General features: G+C 33.0%; 1 protein-coding gene across 2 annotated transcripts; it reads left to right on the forward strand.

Moving 5' to 3' along the window:
- Positions 1 to 1,532: 1,532 nt before the first annotated feature.
- On the forward strand, positions 1,533 to 22,031 carry LOC132726648 (ran-binding protein 3-like). Of its 2 annotated transcripts, none has more exons than XM_060712002.1 (15): positions 1,533 to 1,576; positions 5,272 to 5,330; positions 8,130 to 8,154; positions 9,691 to 9,780; positions 11,095 to 11,244; positions 11,820 to 11,900; positions 12,436 to 12,577; positions 12,860 to 12,959; positions 13,216 to 13,384; positions 13,808 to 13,926; positions 14,432 to 14,552; positions 15,156 to 15,292; positions 15,864 to 16,024; positions 16,635 to 16,711; positions 17,949 to 22,031. In XM_060712002.1, the coding sequence occupies exons 1-15, from the start codon at positions 1,564 to 1,566 to the stop codon at positions 17,999 to 18,001; spliced, it is 1,497 nt and encodes a 498-aa protein (XP_060567985.1). In that variant the 5' UTR covers positions 1,533 to 1,563; the 3' UTR covers positions 18,002 to 22,031. The 2 variants fall into 2 exon arrangements, with proteins under 2 accessions (XP_060567985.1, XP_060567978.1); XM_060711995.1 differs by having other exon boundaries at positions 1,555 to 1,582.
- Positions 22,032 to 22,958: the final 927 nt, after the last annotated feature.

The raw sequence follows: 22,958 nt of genomic DNA on the forward strand, positions 1-22,958 counted from the left end.
CCCTTAAACTTCAAACTGATTGTTCAAACACGTCAAATCCATTTCACTTTTTAAGTACTTACATTTTCTGGTTAGTACAAAAAAATGTATTGCCTTTATTAATCATTTTGTACATGAGAAATCCATGCATTAAAGCATTAAAGTTCTTTCTTGCAGTCACATTTCCTACTATTATATGTATATATTTACATTATCTTGTAAAATCTTTTAGACATATTCTCATTAAAATGCAAGGATGGAAATATTGTGCCTGAGATCTATATGAGTTACTGGCATTTAATAACATATCATTTCAACTAGAAATAAAAACGGAAGAGGAGCCGTATTTTTCAACTGTGGATTGATGGGTTTGAGTCCTTCTTTGGAAACATCTGTGTTTCAATACAAAATCAGAATTTGTCAGTTCTTGGAGTGGACTAGAGCATGATTTATAAGGGTTGTTAAGAATTTGTCTCTGACAGTCAAGCAAAATTTGATATGTTTTACAGTAAAACTTCATGTCTGTATATGACTAAAATACTGTTAGGATCGAACTTATTTATAATCCACTAGACATATATACAATGTATATATACATAATTCCCCAATTTACACCTTTTTCATCACAGAAACCAGGTTTAATAATTATATATAAGGTTTTGTAATGTTTTGTCATTCATGAAAGAAGCAATATTCAAAACTTTGTCAAAGGCAATTTCCAATGTTTAACTTAATTAAGTATACAGTCTAGTGAGGTGTCTGCATGGGTTTTATACCTGTCGTTCTAGATATTATACAAGAATTAAAGTAAATGAAGTAAGTGATACTATATAAATGTACTTATAATACTGCACGTTTGTAACGCCGCTTTTCATTGGATAATCGTGATGATTATATAGTTTTAAATACACCGCTGCTGTTGATTTATGGAGAATACTTATTTTTTTCTCTTAAAAAATGATGCTTGCTATATTATAAATTTGTTATAAATATTTCTGAAAGGTTATAATTTATGGCCGTATATTAATGCTTGTTTGTGATATAACCCTGACGCCTAGCAGCTTTGGTTATATTTCCAAACAACTGTTTATATAGGGCCATCTAACCTGTCAAAAATCTTTATAACTAGTAGTACATGTATAGTTGAGTTCACACTAAAGGTTACACAAAATGCACTTGCAGGGTGTGCACTTTAATGCGCCTTTGTAGTGCACTTAAATATGTGTACTTTTAGTGCACAAGCAAGACTACTTATATTGTTTTTAGTTTGACTTAGTCAAAAATATTTACTGCTAATTGTTATATTGGTACACGGATTTATATTACAATTATTGTCAATTAAAGTCTGTGATAACATCAAAAAAAGACATTTTTGCTTGGCTGTATAACCCCTTTAAAAATTCTAGACCATTACTGTGAAAATTGTTTCAATTAAACATTCACATCTTCCATGTAGCTGTTGATCAGTGTTTACACAGATATAATCTCATATTTAGACATTTAAATTATCAACAAAACCACGTGTTGGATTTGTTTACGTTTTATTTTTAGCTCGGTCACGTGATAATCGGATAATATTCAAAGATGGCCGACTCAGGTACGGGTGAGCGCGAAATATGTCAATTATAAGCAACATTCTTGCTATTTCTTCACAATTAACAAATATATCGAGTTATTACATTCTGTAACGCCTTCATGTACAAGAAGGCTGCGTTACAATATTAACAAAACCTCATGTCACGTCGTCCATTAAACAATAAATTTACTCAATGTTTTTTTTAGTGGGTGGGGTATGACTCTTTTATGAAAATATTTTCTGGTGTGGAAATTTTAGGATAGATTTCGCTGTCATTTTGCGGATTTTAATAAACCCACTGTTAAGTTAAACATATTCATATAGTAAGCAATATGAATAAGACTGAATTGACTTGTAATCTTGAGTAAAGCAGGAAGTGATCAATGAACTAAAAATTAACAGATTAAAGGCAATAAAATGCTAATACATTTTAAATCATAGCCAATCATGTCATGATCATGCAGCAACACGTGTGCATAATTTCAGAGACTGCAAAGTTAAGAAAATGCCACTATATATGAATATACATATGTAAGTCTGTTTTGTGATCTCATATTTGAAATTAAATGTTATAACTATCAATTCATTCTAATGATAATAATCTATCTCTAATAGTACAATGGTATTTAAACAAAATGGAAAAAGATGATATTTATCTTAGGTAATCAGTTCTCATTGTATATCTCACTTATCTTAAACCAGTGTTTTTTTTCACTTTTGGGGGAAGGGGGTCAGTGCCCTTTGGAGGGGGAAAAATGCAATAGGAGGGGGAATTTTATTTGTTTACTTATTTTATATTGTTTTCTTTGCGGTGGAAAAGGGGAGCAACTCTTGCAACGCAAGTTTAAAATACGTCTCTTTTTCTTAACATACGCAGGGCTCACGCTGTCGGTCGCCATAGTCGCCATTGGCGATTATTTTTGCATTTTGGCTACAAAATCTGGCGATTATTTTTTACTTCCAACAGTGTTTATATAAGGTGTAAAAATCGATAATGAATGCAGTAGACCCAATTAACACCAGCGGGGTGCATTTAATTGAGTGTCAACTTTTTACCGGTCACGTGCTGCTAACTATATTGCCCGAGGTGATAAAATACATGCGAGATGTATAATTGTATAAGTACTTTAAAGATATTGTCCAGCATTTATAATAGCCATCAAATATCCGTCAATTAGCCACAAAAAATCGTTTTAAAATTAATAAACTGGATATTGACTTACTCAAAATTTACCGTGAATTCCAGTAAATTATTGCAAATTTTGATTTTTTTTTTTTTTAAGCTACTTGACTAAATCGCCAGTGAAAACAATGGTGAAATATTTAAAAAGTATTAAATTCCAAACAACTATTTGCACAACAACCAAAATTGTGAATATTTCTTCAGAAAACAGGAAAAATCCGATTGTCACATATTTTCGCGACACTGATAATTTTGATATTTATTTAAAGGTGAAATAAGCTATGTTCTGTTTAAAAATCTTTACTACTATGGCAGAAAATTTGTATTACATTGGTGATGATGATATTTTTCAGTAAATTATTCAGAAAAAAGGCTGCATTCTGTGAATGAGTTTGCAAACTTGTGTTATTTCTGTAGGCTAATATGACCTAGATCTACTCCAGTTCTGTGTGAAATGTGGAAATTGAAAGTGGTTATAGCTGACAAAATTTGATTAGAACAAACAAAAAAAAGTTGTCTGATAACAGCATTATATAAAGTTATAATGAATCTTTTATATTATTGTTATACATTAATTATACTAATTATAACGTTTTTATTCTGTTCTATAATAACAATTAAAGTTGAGGTTCTATTTAAAAAAAGGTAGTTATCAATATACACAAATGTAATAGTTTATTTGAGAATCCTTATAAAACTGAAAGATATAAATGTAATGTTTATTTAATCAACTGCTTATGTTGTTAATCGCTAATTCGTGAATAGTCCGCTGAACTTTTGGCTATTATTTTTTTTAAGTTGAAATTATTGGCTATTATTTTATTTGAGCCAGTGTGAGCCCTGCATACGGATCTAAAATATCAATGCGTCGCATGTTATACTTGTTGGGACGCCGGGAGTAGCTCCCCTTACCTACCAGAGAATGATTTGTAAACAACCTTGCTTAACAGTAAGTCTTACGTGCATTTAATAAAACATTTTTCGGCAGTTAGTTGCAAAAAATATGATATTTATTGCAGGCAAATTTGGGCTGCCATATAGGGGGAAATTTAGGCTTTGAGGGGGGGAAAAACATACTATTTTGAGGGGGGAATGGGGCCGAATTTCGCCGAATATTTACATGGAAAAAAAACACTGTAAACCCATATGATTCTTAACAACAGCTTTTTAGCTGTTTTGCAGAAATTCTCATTACTTTATTTTAATTTGTTTATGATATTTTCAATTTTCCAGTTTAAGTTTCCATTGCAAAATTTGTATTATTTTCAGTTGCACATGCCATGGATTTTTATGCCCCCACAATGTGGGAGCATATAGCGTTGCACTTGTCCGTCCGTCCGTCAGTCCGTCCGTCCGTACGTCCCGAAATCTTGTGAACGCAACTCCTCTTAAACCGGATGGCAGATTTTGCTTAAACTTACAGGGATGAACAACCTTAATGTGTAGATGGTAGTAAAGGAAGGAATTTTTGCTGCGACCAAATTTAACAGAATTATGGCCCTTTGTTGATTTTTTCACTATATACTATGTAGAAATTTTGTGAACGCAACTCCTCTTAAACCGGATGGCAGATTTTGCTTAAACTTACAGGGATGAACAACCTTAATGTGTAGATGGTAGTAAAGGAAGGAATTTTTGCTGCGACCAAATTTAACAGAATTATGGCCCTTTGTTGATTTTTTCACTATATACTATGTAGAAATTTTGTGAACGCAACTCCTCTTAAACCGCATGGCAGATTTTGCTTTAACTTACAGGGATGAACAACCTTAAGGTGAAGAAGATAGTAAAGGAAGGAATTTTTGCTGCGACCAAATTTTACAGAATTATGGCCCTTTGTTGATTTTTTCACTATATATTATATAGAAATTTTGTGAATGCAACTCCTCTTAAACCGGATGGCAGATTTTGCTTAAACTTCCAAGGATGAACAACCTTTATGTGTAGATGGCAGTAAAGGAAGGAATTTTCGCTGCAACCATATTTAACAGAATTATGGCCCTTTGTTGTTTTTTTCATTATATACTATGTACAAATTTTGTGAACGCAACTCCCCTTAAACCGGATGGCAGATTTTGCTTAAACTTCCAGGGATTAACAACCTTAATGTGTAGATGGTAGTAAAGGTAGGAATTTTTGCTGCGACCAAATTTAACAGAATTATGGCCCTTTGTTGATTTTTAGTTTTCAACTTGTGGCACATGTAGTCCAAAAAATATTTGACCCAGAGTCATAAGATTGACAGAACAGTGGCGTGTGGGGGCATCCGTGTCCTATGGACACATTTCTAGTTTTTTCAATTTCAATTGCCATGGCAAAATAATTTGTTTACATATAACAAACATATCTCTTCTGACTGAATATGACTGTACCTTTGGACAAATATAGACTTTCTCAATGCACTTGTCTGTGGACAGGTGAATTCGTGAGCCAGAAAAACACCAAAATACTGTCTTTGTTAACACTAAGATTAATTATCCTTTGACTAACTTGTTTATCTTTAAACTTTGTAATTTTATTATCGTCACTTCAGAAACTCAGAGTGCTAGACAGTGTCCAGATACTGGCCAGACTGTCCCAGAATCCTCTGATGTAAGTTTTAACATTCATTGAATAAATAATCGGAAAGTATATTTTTCATATAAAATACTTTTTCATAAAAATTTCTCAGAAACAATTAGCAAACATTTCTTTTAAACATTTTAAACTTGAAGCATTAAAACCTATTTCCAGTAAATCTATCACAATTTTGGTTACATTTCGAAGAAGTGGTCTTTTACTGAAGGATATTATAATATACCCTGTGCAGGATTGCATGCAATACAGTCTACTCCACTTATAATGAGATCGGTTTTAACGAGGTACCGCTTATAACGTACATTTTACTGTTTCCCGTCCTTTTTCCTTCTATTTTTTTTCCATTTTATATCGTTTATAACAAGATCGGTTTTAGCGAGATATTGGTTACAACGTACATATATTCGAGGTCTCGTGTGTAATTTTTAGAATTTTAATGAGGTCACTTTGTCTGCATTAGTTTGACACCTTGAGAAAAACAATGGTGACCAAGAACAAAGGTGAACTAAGGAAGAAATTATTGAGCAATTAGCGATCAAATGTGTCGGTCTTGTTTTTGTCAAAGCTCCAGGCTAAATTGTCCTTTAGGTGACGAAATGTTATAACAAAACAATTTTATTGAGTGATTAGCACAAAGGAAGCGGTTAATTTTTAGCTCACCTGAGCTTGCTCAGGGTGAGCTTTTAGGATCGATGAATGTCCGTCGTCCGTCCGGCCGTCCACAATTGCTTGTGAACACTCTAGCGGTCGCATTTTTGCCTCAATCATCATCAAACTTGGTCAGGATGCTTATCTAGTTGAAAGCTCGGATGAGTTCGAACATGGGTCATCTCAGATGAAAAACTAGGTCACAAGAGCTAAAAATAGAAAAACCTTGTGAACACTCTAGAGGTCACATTTTTGACCCAATCTTCATCAAACTTGGTCAGGATGTTTGTCTAGGTGATAGCTCGGATGACTTCGAACATGGGTCATCTCGGATGAAAAAGTAGGTCACAGGAGCTATAAATAGAAAAACCTTGTGAACACTCTAGTGGTCACATTTTTGAACCAATCATCATCAAACTTGGTCGGAATGCTTGTCTAGTCAATTGCTTGGATGAGTTCGAACATGGGTCATCTCTGATGAAAAACTAGGTCACAGGAGCTAAAAATAGAAAAACCTTGTGACCACTCTAGTGGTCACATTTTTGACCCAATCATCATCAAACTTTGTCAGGATGCTTGTTTAGATAATAGCTCGGATGAGTTCGAATATGGGTCATCTCGGATGAAAAACTAGGTCACCGGAGCTATAAATAGAAAAACCTTGTTAACACTCTAGCGGTCACATTTTTGCATCAATCATCATCAAACTTGGTCAGGATGCTTATCTAGTTGATAGCTTGGATGAGTTCGAACATGGGTCATCTCGGATGAAAAAGTAGGTCACCGGAGCTAAAAATAGAAAAACCTTGTTAACACTTTAGCGGTCACATTTTTGCATCAATCATCATCAAACTTGATCAAGATGCTTGTCTAGGTAATAACTCGGATGAGTTCGAACATGGGTCATCTCGGATGAAAAACTAGGTCACAGGAGCTAAAAATAGAAAAACCTTGTTAACACTCTAGTGGTCACAATTTTGACTCAATTGTCATCAAACTTGGTCAGGAAACTTGTCTAGGTCATTGCTGGGAATAAATCGAACATGGACATCTCGGATGAAAAACTAGGTCACAGGAGCTAAAAATAGAAAAATCTTGTTAACACTCTAGTGGCTACTGTTGTGATCCAAATATTCTGTTAATTGGTCTGAAAGTTTGTTTTGATGATTTCTAAGTCAAGATCGAACATGGGTCATCTTGGATGAAAAACTAGGTCACACCGCCCAAATATGGAAAAACCTTGTTAACATTCTAGTGGTCACATTTTCGACTCCATTATCATCAAACTTGGTTAGAATGCTTGTCTAGGTAATTGCTTGGATGAGTTCGAAATCGCATGTGAAACTAGGTCACCGGAGCTAAAAATAGAAAAATCTTGTTAACACTCTAGTTGCTACTGTTTTGATCCAAGTATCCTGGAAATTGGTCTGAAAGTTTGTTTTGATGATTTCTAGGTCAAGTTTGAATATGTGTCACCTGGGTAAAAAACTAGGTCGCACTGCTCAAATATGGATAATCCTTGTTAACACTGTAGTGGTCACATTTTTGACTCACCTGTCATGAGACTTGGTCAGAATGCTTGTCTAGGTAATTGTTTGGATGAGTTTGATAATTCAGGTGAGCGATCTAGGGCCATCATGGCCCTCTTGTTTGCATTGTTATTCGATGCTCGTGAGAAATACATTGCATGACTTTTGGAAAAATAAATTTAAAATGTACATATTAATAAAAACACACGCGGTTTGACGTGGTATGGGTTTTCATATGTTTTGTTTAAATTCTATGATAGCTAGATATATTCATTTACATGTATATTTTATTAAAACAAAGCCTACTGTGTGCAAAGTTACCTCCCCTTATGTACTCTTTAAAAAGGGGGTACGCGAAAGCGAATGTAGAAATAAATTATGTTCGACGGTGTTGGATTTCTCAATTTGTTCTGTTCCTGTTATAACAAGACCCGGTAATAATGAGGAATCATGCGAATTCCCGACGATCTCGTTATATCCGGAGTGCACTGTACTTCAGTAAGACTTTTCTGGTATTCTTGTTGACAAACATTAATTTGCATAAAAGAAGTTAAGTGCTAGCATTGCAGTCTAGGTAATAAAGTTAAGTGTTACAAAAATCTCATTAATCACTATGTAATCTTTCTTTTTCTTACAGGAGACTGAAGTTTCATCTGCCTCAGGTATTATATAGATGTGTTGCAATGTTTTCCACTCAAATTGGGCCAAAATAGCTAAAGAAAATATGATTCTTAAATATTTTTTGCATATATTTCAATTTTAAGTGCCCCAGATAATCTATACATGTAAGATTTTCAAATTTAATGTTTTTAGGGTGGAGTTCCTTTAATAGTTCAAACTGAAACTCATCTAAGTGTTTAGAATAGAATAATTAAAAGCAAAAAAATAAAAAAAAATTTGTGCCTTAGATTGAGCAGTAAATAGTTTTTAGTCCCCTACCGGTTTAACCGGAGGGGACTTTAGGTTTACCCTCCGTCCGTCTGTCCGTCTGTCTGTCTGTCCATCTGTCTGTCAGTCTGTCAGTCCGTCAGTCCGTCCGTCCACAAAACTGGATCCCGCGATAACGCAAAAAGTACTGAAAATATTTTTATGAAACTTGATATATGGATAGATGGCAGTATGGAGATTATGCACATCTTTTTTTTTTCTTCCTATGTTGAAAATTCTGGTTGCTATGGCAACAAATAGTCTGAAAATATGGCAAATTTAACACATAAACTGGATCCAGTGATAACTCAAAAAGTAATGAAAATATTTTTATGAAACTTGAAATATGGGTAGATGGCAGTCTGGAGATTATGCACATCTTTTTCTTTTCTTCTTATGTTGAAAATTCTGGTTGCTATGGCAACCTGAATTTCAAGATTTCTGATTTAAATTTTTCAGCTTTTTCACTATATGTTCTTTATTTCTTAAGGTGTTTACTTCAAACTTTAAATATAAGTTTCTGATCATCAACCACATCATATGTGACAAGGTTTATAACTCTAGCACAAAAAATATCAGTATTACCTCCCTTGAACTTAGATTTTTTAGGGGAAAAAATGTTGTCTTTTTTAAATAACTTCTTTATTTCCTAATGTATCTACTTAAAACTTCATATATATGTTTCTTATTATCACTCAACATTTTTGAGAAGGTTAAATACTCTAGCAAGACTATTTTCAGAATTATGTCCCCCTTGAACTTAGATTTTTTTCGAGAAACTAGTATTTTCACTCCAACTTCTTCATTCCTTATAGGATTTACTTTAAAATCCCACATCGTAATAATATGACAAGGTTGTATAAACATAATTTCCTTACTAAGCATGGAAACTTAACACATTACTGTGATATAGACAAACTTATTTTATTATGTTTTGTGGTCGATATTTTCAAATACAGACTTCATCCTCAAATTCATTATAAATGGCAATACACAGGAGTGTATGACAATTAAAGAACTTTTTGAGGGACCGGTAGGGGACTACTGTATTGCCCGCAATACTATCAAATGCTTGTTTTTATATAAATTTGAAATGCTGACCTTTTTCCAAAGTTTTGTATGGAAAATATATTTTTAACATATGATAAAATGTATAGCATCCATCTACCAATTACCAGTAAAAAGTTGTTTTTTCATGGCCTTTTGAACTGTGAAAAATTGTTGGGAAATGTTAGCAAATATATAATTAACACTGTCTCTTTTGTTACTAGGGGGAGCAACCAACGGAAGTTCAAACGACCCTCCGGCATATGATTCTTACCAAGCCATTAAACCTGCCAAGTTTGTGCCTACAATAAATGGTATGTTAACAATATTTATTTAGCTCATTATCAATTAATAAGAAGTATTATTGTGTTTTATATTCAGTAATAAGACATTGTTTTATTTTTGGTGATATATTTTTTCATTGATATTCATATATTTTGGAGTTAAAGATCAGTTGTTCCTAGCGGAATACTGCACATGATATTATCTTGTATTCTTTACTTAGAGGAATCTACCCTGCTTGTTTTCAAAAGGTTGATGTTATGTTAGGTTATGTTGAGGTTTCTGAAATACATGTAATGCAAAGTGGAATACGGAATGTTTTCTCCATCCATAATAAATGTGAAAAATCTCAATATGACCCTAACCAGGGCTTCCAATAAGTTTCGAAATTTGAAAGTCAAAGACTGCAAAATCTTTGATATTTGGAGTCACATTATAAAGGTAAAGAAGGAAAGTATTAGATTTTGGAAGTCACAAGCCAAAATCAAGGAGTAAATGACTCCCAAACTTCCATTAATGGAAGCAGCAGCCCTGCCTAACTGTATTGATAAGACTTCAATCACCTCAGATTTGTAATGTACAGTAGAGGTCTATGGTTCGATCCTTGAGAAAGATACAATTTCCCTGTGACAATTGGTTTTGAACATTCAGTCTTATGGTAATTTGTCTCTCACCACTGATTTCAGAAATGAGCCGCATCACGACAAAACCAACATACTGGGTTTGCGACCAGCATGGATCCAGACCAGTCCGCGCAGTCTGATCAGGATCCATGCTGTTCGCTATCAGTTTCTCTGCTTGTAATAGGGTTTGTAAGCAAACAGCATGGATCCCGATCAGACTGCGCGGATGTGCAGGCTGGTCTGGATCCATGCTGGTCGCAAAGCCATTATGTTGGTTTTGTCGTGACGCGGCTCAAATATGTAGGATTAATAGTTGTCAGTGTCTTGTGGAGAAATTGGTTATTACTGGTTAGTTATCTAGGAAAACTGATATGGTAGACTGACTGACTTAATGTGATGAAAAATTCTCTTTAAAACAGGGTAAAGCCTAACAAACAAACAAAAACCAAATAAATAATGTATTTTTATCATTGAACGCTAGTCAAAGCTTGAATTTCTATATCATTTACATTGCTAAAACCATTAGTGATTACCTTTTTCCACCAGTATAGTATAGCATCTGACCAGGCTCTATACTTTGGGCCAACTTTCTTAGTTTTTAATTTTAATTTTCCCCAAATAGAGTATGGAGAGTTCTATAAATTTGAAGCTGGAAATGTCCAACAAAGAATTCTGCAAATTTCAAGTTGAATTTTTTTTTATAATTTATTTAATGTTTTTCAGCTCCCAGTATGAATCCATTTGCTGCACGGCCAACATTGAAGTCGGATGTCGTATCAACCTCTGGTACATATACGGGTGCTCCGAATCCTCCGAAGTTTGTTCTCCGCCCATCAGCGCTCTCTGCTCATCCATTAAATAATAAAAATGATGGTAATATATTTAAAAAAAAAATAGGGCTCTATGTTTTAGGTACAAAGACTCTGAATCACATGCTCCTCACTGCTTTGGATTTGATTCCTTCCAGTCACTTTAAAACATTTCAAATGAAGATGCCATTGTGTAAGTTTAAGAAAGATAAGTGGTTCTACTCATTGTGCCCGTTTGTGACTTGAATAATTCACAACAGGTTGTTTTAGGTATTTTTTGCTAGTAAAGCTTTAAAGTAACCATATATCTTATACAGTGCAGGTGTGACTTAAATTCAATCAAATATATAAAAAAAACATTCAAGGTTTTGATATTATCTTTGAAGATGTTAATTAGTAGGATACTCTTTGTAATATACTTATAAGAATTTGTTACTTTTATTTGGAAAAAAATGCTTTTATTATTTGGAAGTGTAAATTGTTCATGACATTCCAAACTGGTATGGTTTTACTTTACAAGGTTTACCTATACATTACAAGGTTTACCTATGCATTTCATGGTTTTATTAATACTGTGAATCTGTAAAGTAACTTATGCATAACAGACCAATGCAATATTCCCTATGGGTATATTTACAGTATGTGGAGCTGAAACTGGAAGTGCACCTCCTTTATTAAAGCCAGCCAAACTACCTGATCCAACAAAAGGTCTCACAAAAGGTAATTATCATTGTCTTACATGCGCTCATTATCAATTTTAATTCCTGCCACACTTTATATATTAAATGGACTAATCCATCTCTCAATCTGGACATTACCATTCATTATTGTTAGGGAAATTTTCAAAATATATACTGAATGAATGTTCTACAGTGCTGCCTGTGATCAGACAGCACAGATGTGTGAGAGGATCTTGATCTGCACTGGTCGATGCAGGTAAAGATTAAACATTGGACAAACAAAAATGGAAGCTAGTATGATAATGAAGAGTCGGTAGTTTTGTCATGAAATAAGGCAGTTAAAATTCATTTGTATCTTAATTAAAATCATACACAATTACCTACATTAAAAGAATGGTGTCGTAATATATCTGATAAAGAGAGTCCCATATGCAGGAATAATTTCTTAATCTAAGAAAATGAAAACATCGGCATTGCACCAATTTTTTTGTCTTTAAATAAATTTTCATTGTAAATTTTGATAGTTATTGCCAGAAGCTCATGGGTTTATTTGAATTATTTTATAACTTGAGTAGAAAGTGAAGTTACAGAAAAAGAGAACAAAGATTCAGGTACAATATTTGGGGCATCATCATCTGTATTCAAAGATTCAGCACCCCCTGATAGTGGTGGGGAAAACCTTTTTCAGGCTGCTTTACAAGAACAGGCAGAAAAAAAGTAAGTCCAGTCTATAAATACTTTGACATTGTTCCGTAAACAAATCAAGATTTAAGTTTTTTCAACTTTAGTTGTAAAAAATCTTAGAATGATATAATTTTGTGAAATACGCAATTTATTACAAAGGAGGTTAATTAAATTAAATAAACTCCATAAACAATCTAAAATCTGACACAAATCTTAATCCAGTTTGCTCATTGGTGACATAAGCTTTGTCATGAAGGCATACCAATACATGTATTGACAGCTGTATTTAATACTGAATATAATTCTATTTTCCAGATTACCAGACAGTAGTTGTAGTCCAAGTAAAAGTAACAGTGCATCTTCATCAGGAGAGGGAGAAAATATCCTCGGACAAAATCTCACAGAAAAAGTTACTGTAAGTTGTTCTTGATATTACATACTGTATAATGCATTATTTCCACGGATGATAATTTTTATTAGATCAGTTAAAGCGTAGAAAGAAATTGTCATATTACCAACAGTTTGTTGTGTATTTGACCCTAGAGTACACCTTGCCCTCTATTTCAAAAAGCTATATTTATACAAAATATATATATTTCTTTAAAGTTGTCTTTTAAACAAAAATGTCATTTAAGGTTACGTAGTATCTGTAAGTATTTCTCATCATTCAGGGTGTACACACCTCCCCGAAAGGTCTAGTCAGTAGCTCAGGTTTTGTTTTTGGGGAGAATTTGGCCGAACGTGTGCAATTTAATCAAGATGGTCACGAAGACAAACCGGAAGACAATGGAGTTGCTTCCCCTGATTCAACGGAGCAGTCAGACAGTGCAAATAATATTGGTAAGGTTCTTAAATCAAGTATATTGTCCATGGAAACTTCAAATTAAAGACTCAGGCATTGGGGCACTATATACGATCATCTGGTTAAAGATAGGGTCCTTAACCTCAATTTTCCTCAAAACTGGACAAATTCTTCTTCAGAAAATGAAAAAAAATTCCTGTTTATGAAACAGTGTCCCACAAATTGAATTAAAATCAGAAATCTGTATTAGTTTATAAAGAAATTCATAGTTGACAAAAATAAAAATAAAAAAACAGTTCATTAATCAGTGAGTTTAATTATTATCTAAAAAAAATTTTTATAATTGTTAATATGTTATTATATTTAATATTGATCTGAAATCCCTTAAACTTATAATAGACTGTTCCAAATTCAAAGGAAGACAAGTTCATTACAAAAAAACTGGTGTTATTTTGTTACAGAGAGAGAAAAAACATTAGAAGAGTCTGCACGTGAATATCAGGCCACCCATAAACGGGAAACAGAGCTTGAGGAGGTGGAAGTGGTCACTGGGGAAGAAAACGAATCCAATGTTTTACAGGTGAATGTCATTTTTTTTAGAATAGTTCAGTTATGAACAATGCAAAGGATATTGAATTATAGTTATTAAACTGACTTGGAACAAGTATGTAGATCTGTATTCACCTTTGACTTAATATAGCTCATAAGGGCATCTTAGGGTGTTTTTTTAACCAGTGAAGACTAAAGATTTCCCAATATGACTTTGTTAGTGTTGAAGTCACTAAGAACCAAATCAGCAGAAAAGTGTTAATGTGAAATAGGAAAAATAGAGTAGTTTTGATAATCTTTATGTTAACTATTGTATGTTCTGCCATATCTTAGATACAGTTTACTTTCTAAATTTTTCAGTTCAAGATACAAAATATTGTAAAGACGCATGATTTGAACTACTAAAATGTTTATTTTTGATTTTTATGTTAATCTAGCAAACTTGAAAGGACTTGCTCAGTCTATGTTAAATTTGTGTTTTTATTTTGCTCCTGTTTGTATAAAGTTTGTTTTTCAAATTCGTTTTTTTTTTCCAGACAAATGGGAAATTATTTGTATTTGATGGTGACACACAGAACTGGATAGAGCGTGGGCGTGGCTTGTTGAGATTAAATGACATGAGATGTGAATCCTCACAGACCTTTCAATCAAGATTATGTAAGTATATATGTGGGAGTGTCCAACACACAGTGGATACGGTCATTGAAGTCAAACCACTTGCCTCTCACTACTGTAAATTTGAGCCACACACAGTTTTTGTATTTTTTTTATGTGAGATAGCTATCCAGCTAACTGACAGAACCTCAGGTGCCCGTTTCTGCCTGAAATAATGCACAGAATGACACCTGCGGTTTTCCCCGATCAGTAAAGCTGGGAAGTTACCATATGACTGATACTGTGTTGGTGTGATGAAAAAAAAAAAAAAAAAAGTTTATATATTTGAACTGAAATGTTTACACTTTCTGAACTTAGAAAATTACTTCAGTATCTAAGTTCTTATTTTTCTATCAAGCGCTTAGAATAGTAATGACAGCTTTAAATCAATATTATATTTTTAGTTTTCTTATGTTTTTTTTTGTTTTTTTTTTCAAAATCTAAATAATGATAAACTCCAAGAACTTCTTTCTAAATACTTGTATATTAACCAATCAAGTAATTAAGTAAAACTGAAGCAAATAAAAAAAATCATGCAAGTGTTTAGATATTTTATACAGTTTATTTGTATGAAATTTTTCTGACCATTGTGCTTTTCAATTCCAGTAATGCGCACTCAAGGAAGTTTACGTTTAATTCTAAACACTAAGATATGGCCAGGTATGACAGTTGAGCGAGCAAGTCAAAAAAGTGTACGAGTCACGGGTACCGATGGAGATCATGTTAAAGTCTTTCTAATAATAGTAAGTAAATTTATTATAACTGTTTGTATACTAGCAGTGATATTGACTAGGTTATGGCAGGCTATCCCTCATATTTAATCATTCTAATTAGAGCGAAACTATATTATGGCAACTTAGTTTTTAGCTCGGCTATTTGAAAAATAGGGAGAGCTGTCGTTCTCACCCAGACATCAGCGTCACATTAAATTTTGGTAAAGTTTTTGCTTGCAAGTCCGAATCTCCAACACTACTTCAGGGAATGGGTTGAAAATTCTCACACTTCTTTGAAAGCATAATAGGAGGTCACTGTCCAGGGCTCATAACTTTTTACTTGGATCTTGTCAGAATTATGACCCTTTTTGAAAAATTCTTAATTATCCAAACTCTTTGTTTTATCTATCTTTCAAACACTGAAAATAGTTGAGCATGCTGACGTATCAACAGCTCTTGTAGAATTCTATAACTGAAATCCCTTTAAATGATAATATTTTGTTCCAAATTGATCTAAGGTTAAAGAAATTGCAGATTTTGTAGAATGTATAGAAAAAAGGTAATTATAGACCATGCTTATGCAAAACTAATCTGTTTTCAGTCAAATCCCAAAGATTCAGAAAATTTGTTAAGAGCTTTAGATTGGCGTGTACAGCAGTTGCGTGTTCAAGAAGAAAAGTTGAAAGAAAGTGGAGAAGTCTCAGGGAAAAGAAAAGCTGAACCCGAGTCTCCCACTGAGGAGTTTGCTGTGAAGAAAACAAAGTATTATAATGCTCATGCAATTTTTATTCTGTTCAGTTTATTATTTTGAATATTTAAAGGATTATGTCCTATTCTTGCAATAGTATTGGAATTGATTTGATATTTTCAATTTTTTTGCTGTTAAGAAGTTAAAATAATAGTTATCATGTGGCAAATACTTGTCAAAGCTTATATTCATATATATTATACACTACATTTTCATATACAATATTTCCTAACATGTATCCTAGGGGATCTGCATTTTTGATTGGTAAAGGCTACCAACTAAAATTTCTTTGTTTGTTCCCTTTGTATGTTCAAACTTATGTAACCAGGAACATTGAAAGAATTTATACTTCATCTTCCAGTAAAGCACATGACCTTCAGTGTCTGAGTGACTTAAAAATTTACAAAAATAACATTTGGCCAGAATGACGCAATGCCTATCACTTATAATTAAGGGATTGTTTACTTTAGCTGCTGCTTTGTACAAAACTAAAACTGCTTCATCAAGCAAGTGATATATTGAAAAAAGCAATGTCCATAATCTGAATGTAGAGAAAGGGAACAACCAGAATAATAATTATTGAATATGTTTGAATTTTAAAATTTGTTTGTTTTATAATTTCAGAAAATCCGATGACGAGGCTCAAGCAAGCTATAAGAGGGAAGAGTCAGATAGTAGTGTCGTAGATCCCGAGACCGAAGGTTAGAAACATTGCTAAGTTCACTTTCAAATATTTCTTTGCAATTTTGAAGTCATTAAAATACACTGGATAATAATTTTTCGGATATGATCTATAAAAATCTAATTGAATCAAGGAACCAACATTGCCTGGTCAAAGAGGTATTCAGCTTGGCCATTTAGTCAAATCAGCATTCCACATGGTCATAAGCATTATTTTGGCCTGGTCATATTATTGACATTTAGTTTAGTGAAAGCAAAGAATGATGTGGGACATTGCAACATTTGATTATGTGCAGTGGTTTTATTGGTATTCTTATTGCAATTTTTGTGCCCCCACTTTAGTGGCGGGCATTTAGATTTACCCTTGTCCGTCCATCCGTCCGTCTTCTTTTGTGTCGCACGTAACTCAAAAAGTATGTGTCCGAGAGTCATGAAACTTTACAGGAATGTTGATCAGCATGTGTAGTTGTGCACCAAGGTATTTTCGTCTGGATTTATTTAGTATTTTTAGAGTTATTGTCATTGACTTAATAAAATTTTGCAATTTTCAACTTTTGTCGCATGTAATTGAAAAAGGATTTGACATAGTGTCATTAAACCTTACGGGAAGGTTGCTCAGCATATTTAGTTTTGCACCCGTGGTTTCGCTTGTGGATTTATCCAGTATTTTGTAGAGTTATTTCCCTTGACTTAGTAAAAATCGTTTCATTATGTTGTTATTTGTTCCTTGAGGGCTTGAGCTAGAATCAACCAACTTTACAGGAATAATGATCAACATCACTGAATTACAGGAATAATGATTCACTTCACTGTGAAGCTATGAACCTGGGACTTTGCATGTGAATTTTTTCAGTTTTGTAAGAGTTATTGCCCTTGACTTACAGTAGTATAAATTTGCAATTTTCAACTTGTTCATGCATAGCTCAAAAAGTATTTCACTTGTAGGCCTGAAACTTTACAAGAATGTTGGTCAGCATGTGTACTTTTGCACCTTGGAGTTTGCTTGTGGATTTATTCAGTATTTGTAAAGTTCTTGCCCTTTACTTAGTAAAAGATTTTTAGTTTTCAAAAAATATTTGACCTAGAGTCATAAGATTGACAGAACAGTGGTGCGTCTGGGGCACCCGTGTCCTATGGACACATTTCTAGTTCAAAAACTTTTACCCTAAATATATTGTAAAACTTAAAATAAGAGATTGAATATACATTTAAGATGTGTTGCTCCATACAATTCAAAGCTGATATATGTATTTTCAGTATCGTCAGAAAGCCATGCATCGTCCTTCACTCTGAGGACAGATTCAGATTGAGAACAACTAGCGGCATAGGGAAAATAACTACAGGATAGAGTAGCAGTATTTATTGTTGACAAACAGTGCCACTGTATATTAGACTGTACAGTGATAACTTTATATGTTAACTGGTGTAAACTTGACAGGGTCTGTATTGCATTCATGTTCGATATTCCCTCCTTTAGATCTTTTGGTAGGAAATCTTGTGACGTCTGGAAGCGACTTTTGTTGGGAACTTTATGAGAAGTATACAAACTAATAAGATCTTGATGGTATATGGCCGTTAGTAAATCTGGATTTATTTTCAAACAAGTCGAGGAATAAAAGAAAGATATTTGACAGATTTGAGACGTTATTCTGTATTTTAAATGGATTAGGTTATGTCAAGTTTTTAACGGATATACTTGAATGTTTGCTTTCTATCTAATATTATTTTGTCTGGTGTTGTAAAAGTGAAGATCTCAAAGGTTCAATTGTTTTTACTCATGGTGGAAACAAATATTTTTTTAGGAGAAAAAAATGTTTTTTTTATAATATACATGCATTTATATTGTCATCCCCCTCCAAGTATTATAGAAAGCTCAGCTATGTACACATTTTAAGTCCATCAACAGTTGTGCTGCAGAAATATCACCCACAGCTCTGTTCTTAAGACGCTATATGCTTATGGGGAAATGTCATTATAGGGAAATGTCATGAGGGTTTATCTGTAGGAGGTTAAGTTTGTGTTCCAACTGAGTAACTTGAGATAAAATACTAGATAAAGGCTTTTTAAAAATGTATAAGATTTCATTCAAAGATTGTAGACAATATTTTGGATATTAAACAAATGTTTCTGTGAAGATGATTGGGTAACAATTTTGCTTGTGGGTCTTCAATTTTTTTCTGGGTGTTGTGTTGTTTTTTTAAAAGATACTAGTGATTAATGATATGGCTTAAACTGGGAACATATCATTGATGTGAAGAGGCCCTCCGTGCAGAGTGGTTAAAGTTGCTGACATCAATGATCAAATCACTTGCCACTCACTGTAGGTTAGAATCCCGCCTTGGATTAGCTTATAGAAGGTTGATGGTTCTACTTAGGTGCTTACGGCAAAAATAATGTATAGAGCAGCACCCCCTGAGTCTTTTGCCACCAGTAAAGCTGAAAAGTCTCCATATTACCTTCACAGTGTTGATGCTGAACAAAAAAGGTATTAATCCATGCATGTGGTACGATTGGCCTTTTATTTAATACCTCGGGATACATGTATATCCCACTTAATTTGATGTCTGTAGGTTTCATCAATGTTTAGGTCAATACCACATTTTCTGTTGACAAAAGAAATGTGTGGTGAAAATAGACTTAGACCCTCAAGATTATGTAGATAACGTTAGAGACCCAATAATTGTAAAAAAAGATATATCAATTTTTAGCAAAGCAATGCAAGAGAATATTAACAATTTGCAAGAGTATGAATCATGCTGAGTAAGCCCCAAGAAGACTTGCATGCATATCTTGTAAATTTTATTTTGAAAAAATATTGTAATGAGATTTTCAGTAAGTACTGGATTCTAAGTTTTCTAGATTGTGCAAGATAATTTGTTTCATGAATATTTTATTCATGTCAGTGACTAGTGTAAAATATTTTGTTTCATGAATATATTTTGTTTTATGAATACTTTATTCATGTCAATGACTAGTGCAAGAAACATGTATTTTGTTTCATGAATATTTTATTCATGTTGGTGACAAATATTATTTGAGTTTTTGTTGTGCTTCAAGGCTAAAAATGTGCTGTATTGATGCAAGATGTACGAAAGCTGTAAGAATGTTTTTATGATAAATGCTAGATAGAAATAATAACAATTATATAATTATTAAGTTTACTTAAGTCAATGAAATCTTGCTTTCTAATAAATCATAAATTTTATGACCTACCTGAACGTTTTATGCTTTCGGACAAAAATAAAGGGGAGCATATATATAGACCGATTTGTTTCCGTCACACTGTTAAGCCTAGTAATGGTTCTTTCATTTGTTGACAGTTGTCTTGCACATTATGTTTGATGGTAGTTTCCAGGGACCTATACCAATCTCTTTGGGATTGATGCCAAGGGGTTAAAGTTCAAGGTTACTTATTGTAGGTAAATATAGAGTTTTTTCTTACTTTTACACAGAATTTGGACTGATACCTTAAGATTATGTATGTATGAGTAGTTTACATAGCTTAGCTAGTACCCTATTTTGAGGTGGGTGGGTTTATGCTATGGGGGACATCAATAGGTTCAAGGTTACTGTTGCTAAAAATAGAGATTTTTCTTACTTTTGCTCAAATTTTGAACTGATATGCTAGGTATTATGTATGTACATGTAGTTGCAAAGCTTGGCTAGTAACTTTAATGGAGGTGGGTGGGGTAATTCTATAGAGTCCCGACAGGTCACTGAAGACAACAATCTATTTTTGTACTTTCCTTCATAGCTTGGAAATGTTTTTACTTGTTCTAAATCAGTGTGAAGTATCATAGATCTCTCTAGAGGCACATATTTTTTACTCAAAAGAAAAATTTTATCGTTTTGGTGGTAGGACCAGAAACAAACATTTTTTATTACTTGATGAATACTATGTATCTATGAAGATCTGAATTGTTGTGCTATTATATCATATTGTTTTATTTAGGGGGTTTGTTGTCAGTTTTTATAAAATTGGGCAATGTTTCCTTGTAGAAGATTATTGCATTGAATTAAATTGTCATGAAACCCAATCATATAGTTAAAATTATGACATTAATTGAAATTTATTTAGTTTGTGCAGGTCGTTACATTTTGGAAATGAAGACCAGTCCTTACCTCCTGATTCTGATTGGTTGATTCTGACTATATGTTTAAAACCAACCAATGGTAGCATTTCATTTTTTCAGACTGGTTTAAAGTTTTAAATGTTAGCAATAACAAGGCATAGAATTTAATAAATTCACGGAAAACCAGTTTATCACCAGTTTGGTTTATTTTTTTAAGTTTATTTTCTTTTGGTTTCAGTTCTACACTGAACCTTCCTTTTCTGAGGTGTACAAATAGTTGATGTGTTTGTTCATATATAAATATATCTGGTTTGTGTTACTGAAAATAGTATCATACCAGAAAAAATTTCTTGAAAATTTGTATATTACTGTACTTGCCGGGGACCATCAACCGGACACTTTTTGAACATTTTTCCATATAGATTTCATAATTTTAAAGCTTAAGATCTGAAAACTTGACACAGTAAAGCTAGGTTCCTCCCCTATTTCTGATTTTATTGACACATCTGAGACCTGTCGAGGAGGGTATCAAAATTACCATTATTGTCCTGTGTCCAGACAGATATATAAATGATGTTGATTTAATCCAAGTTTTAGTTGAATTGTTTTTATTTTTAACACGATAATCAATATTTCAGCAGCAAATGCTGAAGTTTTTGATATTCTATTGTTTATTCTGCAAATGATTATAGCTAGTATAATAAACAGGTCTGGTATTGCTCTTTTGACGTCCAAATTTGCAATGTCAATGTTTTTTTTAAATAGACATTAAAATATTAACGTTAATGAAAGTTGTAATAAATTGAATTACTTAATTATAGAAGAAACATGCATTTATTAATGATAAAAATGCAAATGACTGACAACCACTGTACAAAGAAAAAAAACCTAAATCGGGCATTTTCTGTGCTGCTGTTGTTTGATGGTTGTCCGGTTTTGGTGGTCCCCCAACTAGTTTATAATTTTACGAAGAAAACGGACTGACACTTAAGTGTGATGTGCATAATTGATTTGTTGTAATGAATTAAAATAACTTAAAAATTACGTCTGCATTTGCTAAATATTTTGTTTGAGCACAGCATATGTGCGATCTATTATTTTAATGCCTATTGTTTTATCATGTTTTTGAACAATAGTGTTCATATCATGTTATAGTGATTCCTTATTATAATGATTCTTTTATGTTTCGCTCATTCATTGTAATGCCATGTGGATTTCATATGTAAGAAAAACATAATAAATGTTGAAAGAGAAATGACTAAAAAAAACAATAAACAGTGTTTTCTTATTTATTTTTATCCCAAAGGTATTTTGTAATTAATTTTTTACCTGCTGAATTTGTGTTGTGGATTTCCCTCTTTTAATTTAACTATTCTAAGAATATAAAATACAAAAATTGAGATGCAAAGAACCATGCCGAACTGCACAAATGTGCAAACTGGCTTTGCTCTATACTGGTTTTACCATAAAAATTAGTTGAAATTTAATTTATTCAAAACAAGAAAAGTCACTTGTAAAAACACATTCCCATATAGTCTCTATTGAATAAAAACATCTGCGATGAAGTACTAGCACTTGGTGCTAATTTTTAGGATTGATGCATAGCAGTCCATGATAAATTGAAATGGTCTATCTGTAATCATTTTTCGAAACTGGAGGATATTTGCATAGGATGTTCTCAACCACAAATTTGCCATGGGGTATAGAGCCAGTCCAGCCTGCACATCTGCACTTTATGGAAAGTTAAAAAATTAGAAGCTGGACAAGAAATTAAGTGGATTGCAGTTTAAAAGGGAGAGATGACTAACTGGCTCCATTCCCAACCACTATAAAGTGTCAAGGTTAAAGTTTGTTTGTTGTAATATCATTATGTACAGATACATAATTATGTTTAAAGTAAAATATAGCAAACAAGACATGTTGAACCCTAAACCAGCTGGAGCTAAGTGATAAGCCTTTGCCAGACTACAGAGACTGGTCAGTCTGCACAGCTTCTATACTGTTTGCTGGCCAACCTTTTAAATTCTCATCTTGATACCCCCGAAGTTGATAATGGGCAGTTCTAAAAATAGAAACTAGACAAGTCCATTGAAGAAATTCAACAGGTAAAGAAAGTAAAATATACTAGTACAAAGACATTTTATTCATGATTATAATCATCTGTTTATTCTAAATAAGTTATTAATGTAATATG

Source organism: Ruditapes philippinarum, unplaced genomic scaffold, assembly GCF_026571515.1.
Source record: "Ruditapes philippinarum isolate M1 unplaced genomic scaffold, ASM2657151v2 ctg2541_1_1_1_1, whole genome shotgun sequence".
Lineage (NCBI taxonomy): Eukaryota > Metazoa > Mollusca > Bivalvia > Venerida > Veneridae > Ruditapes > Ruditapes philippinarum.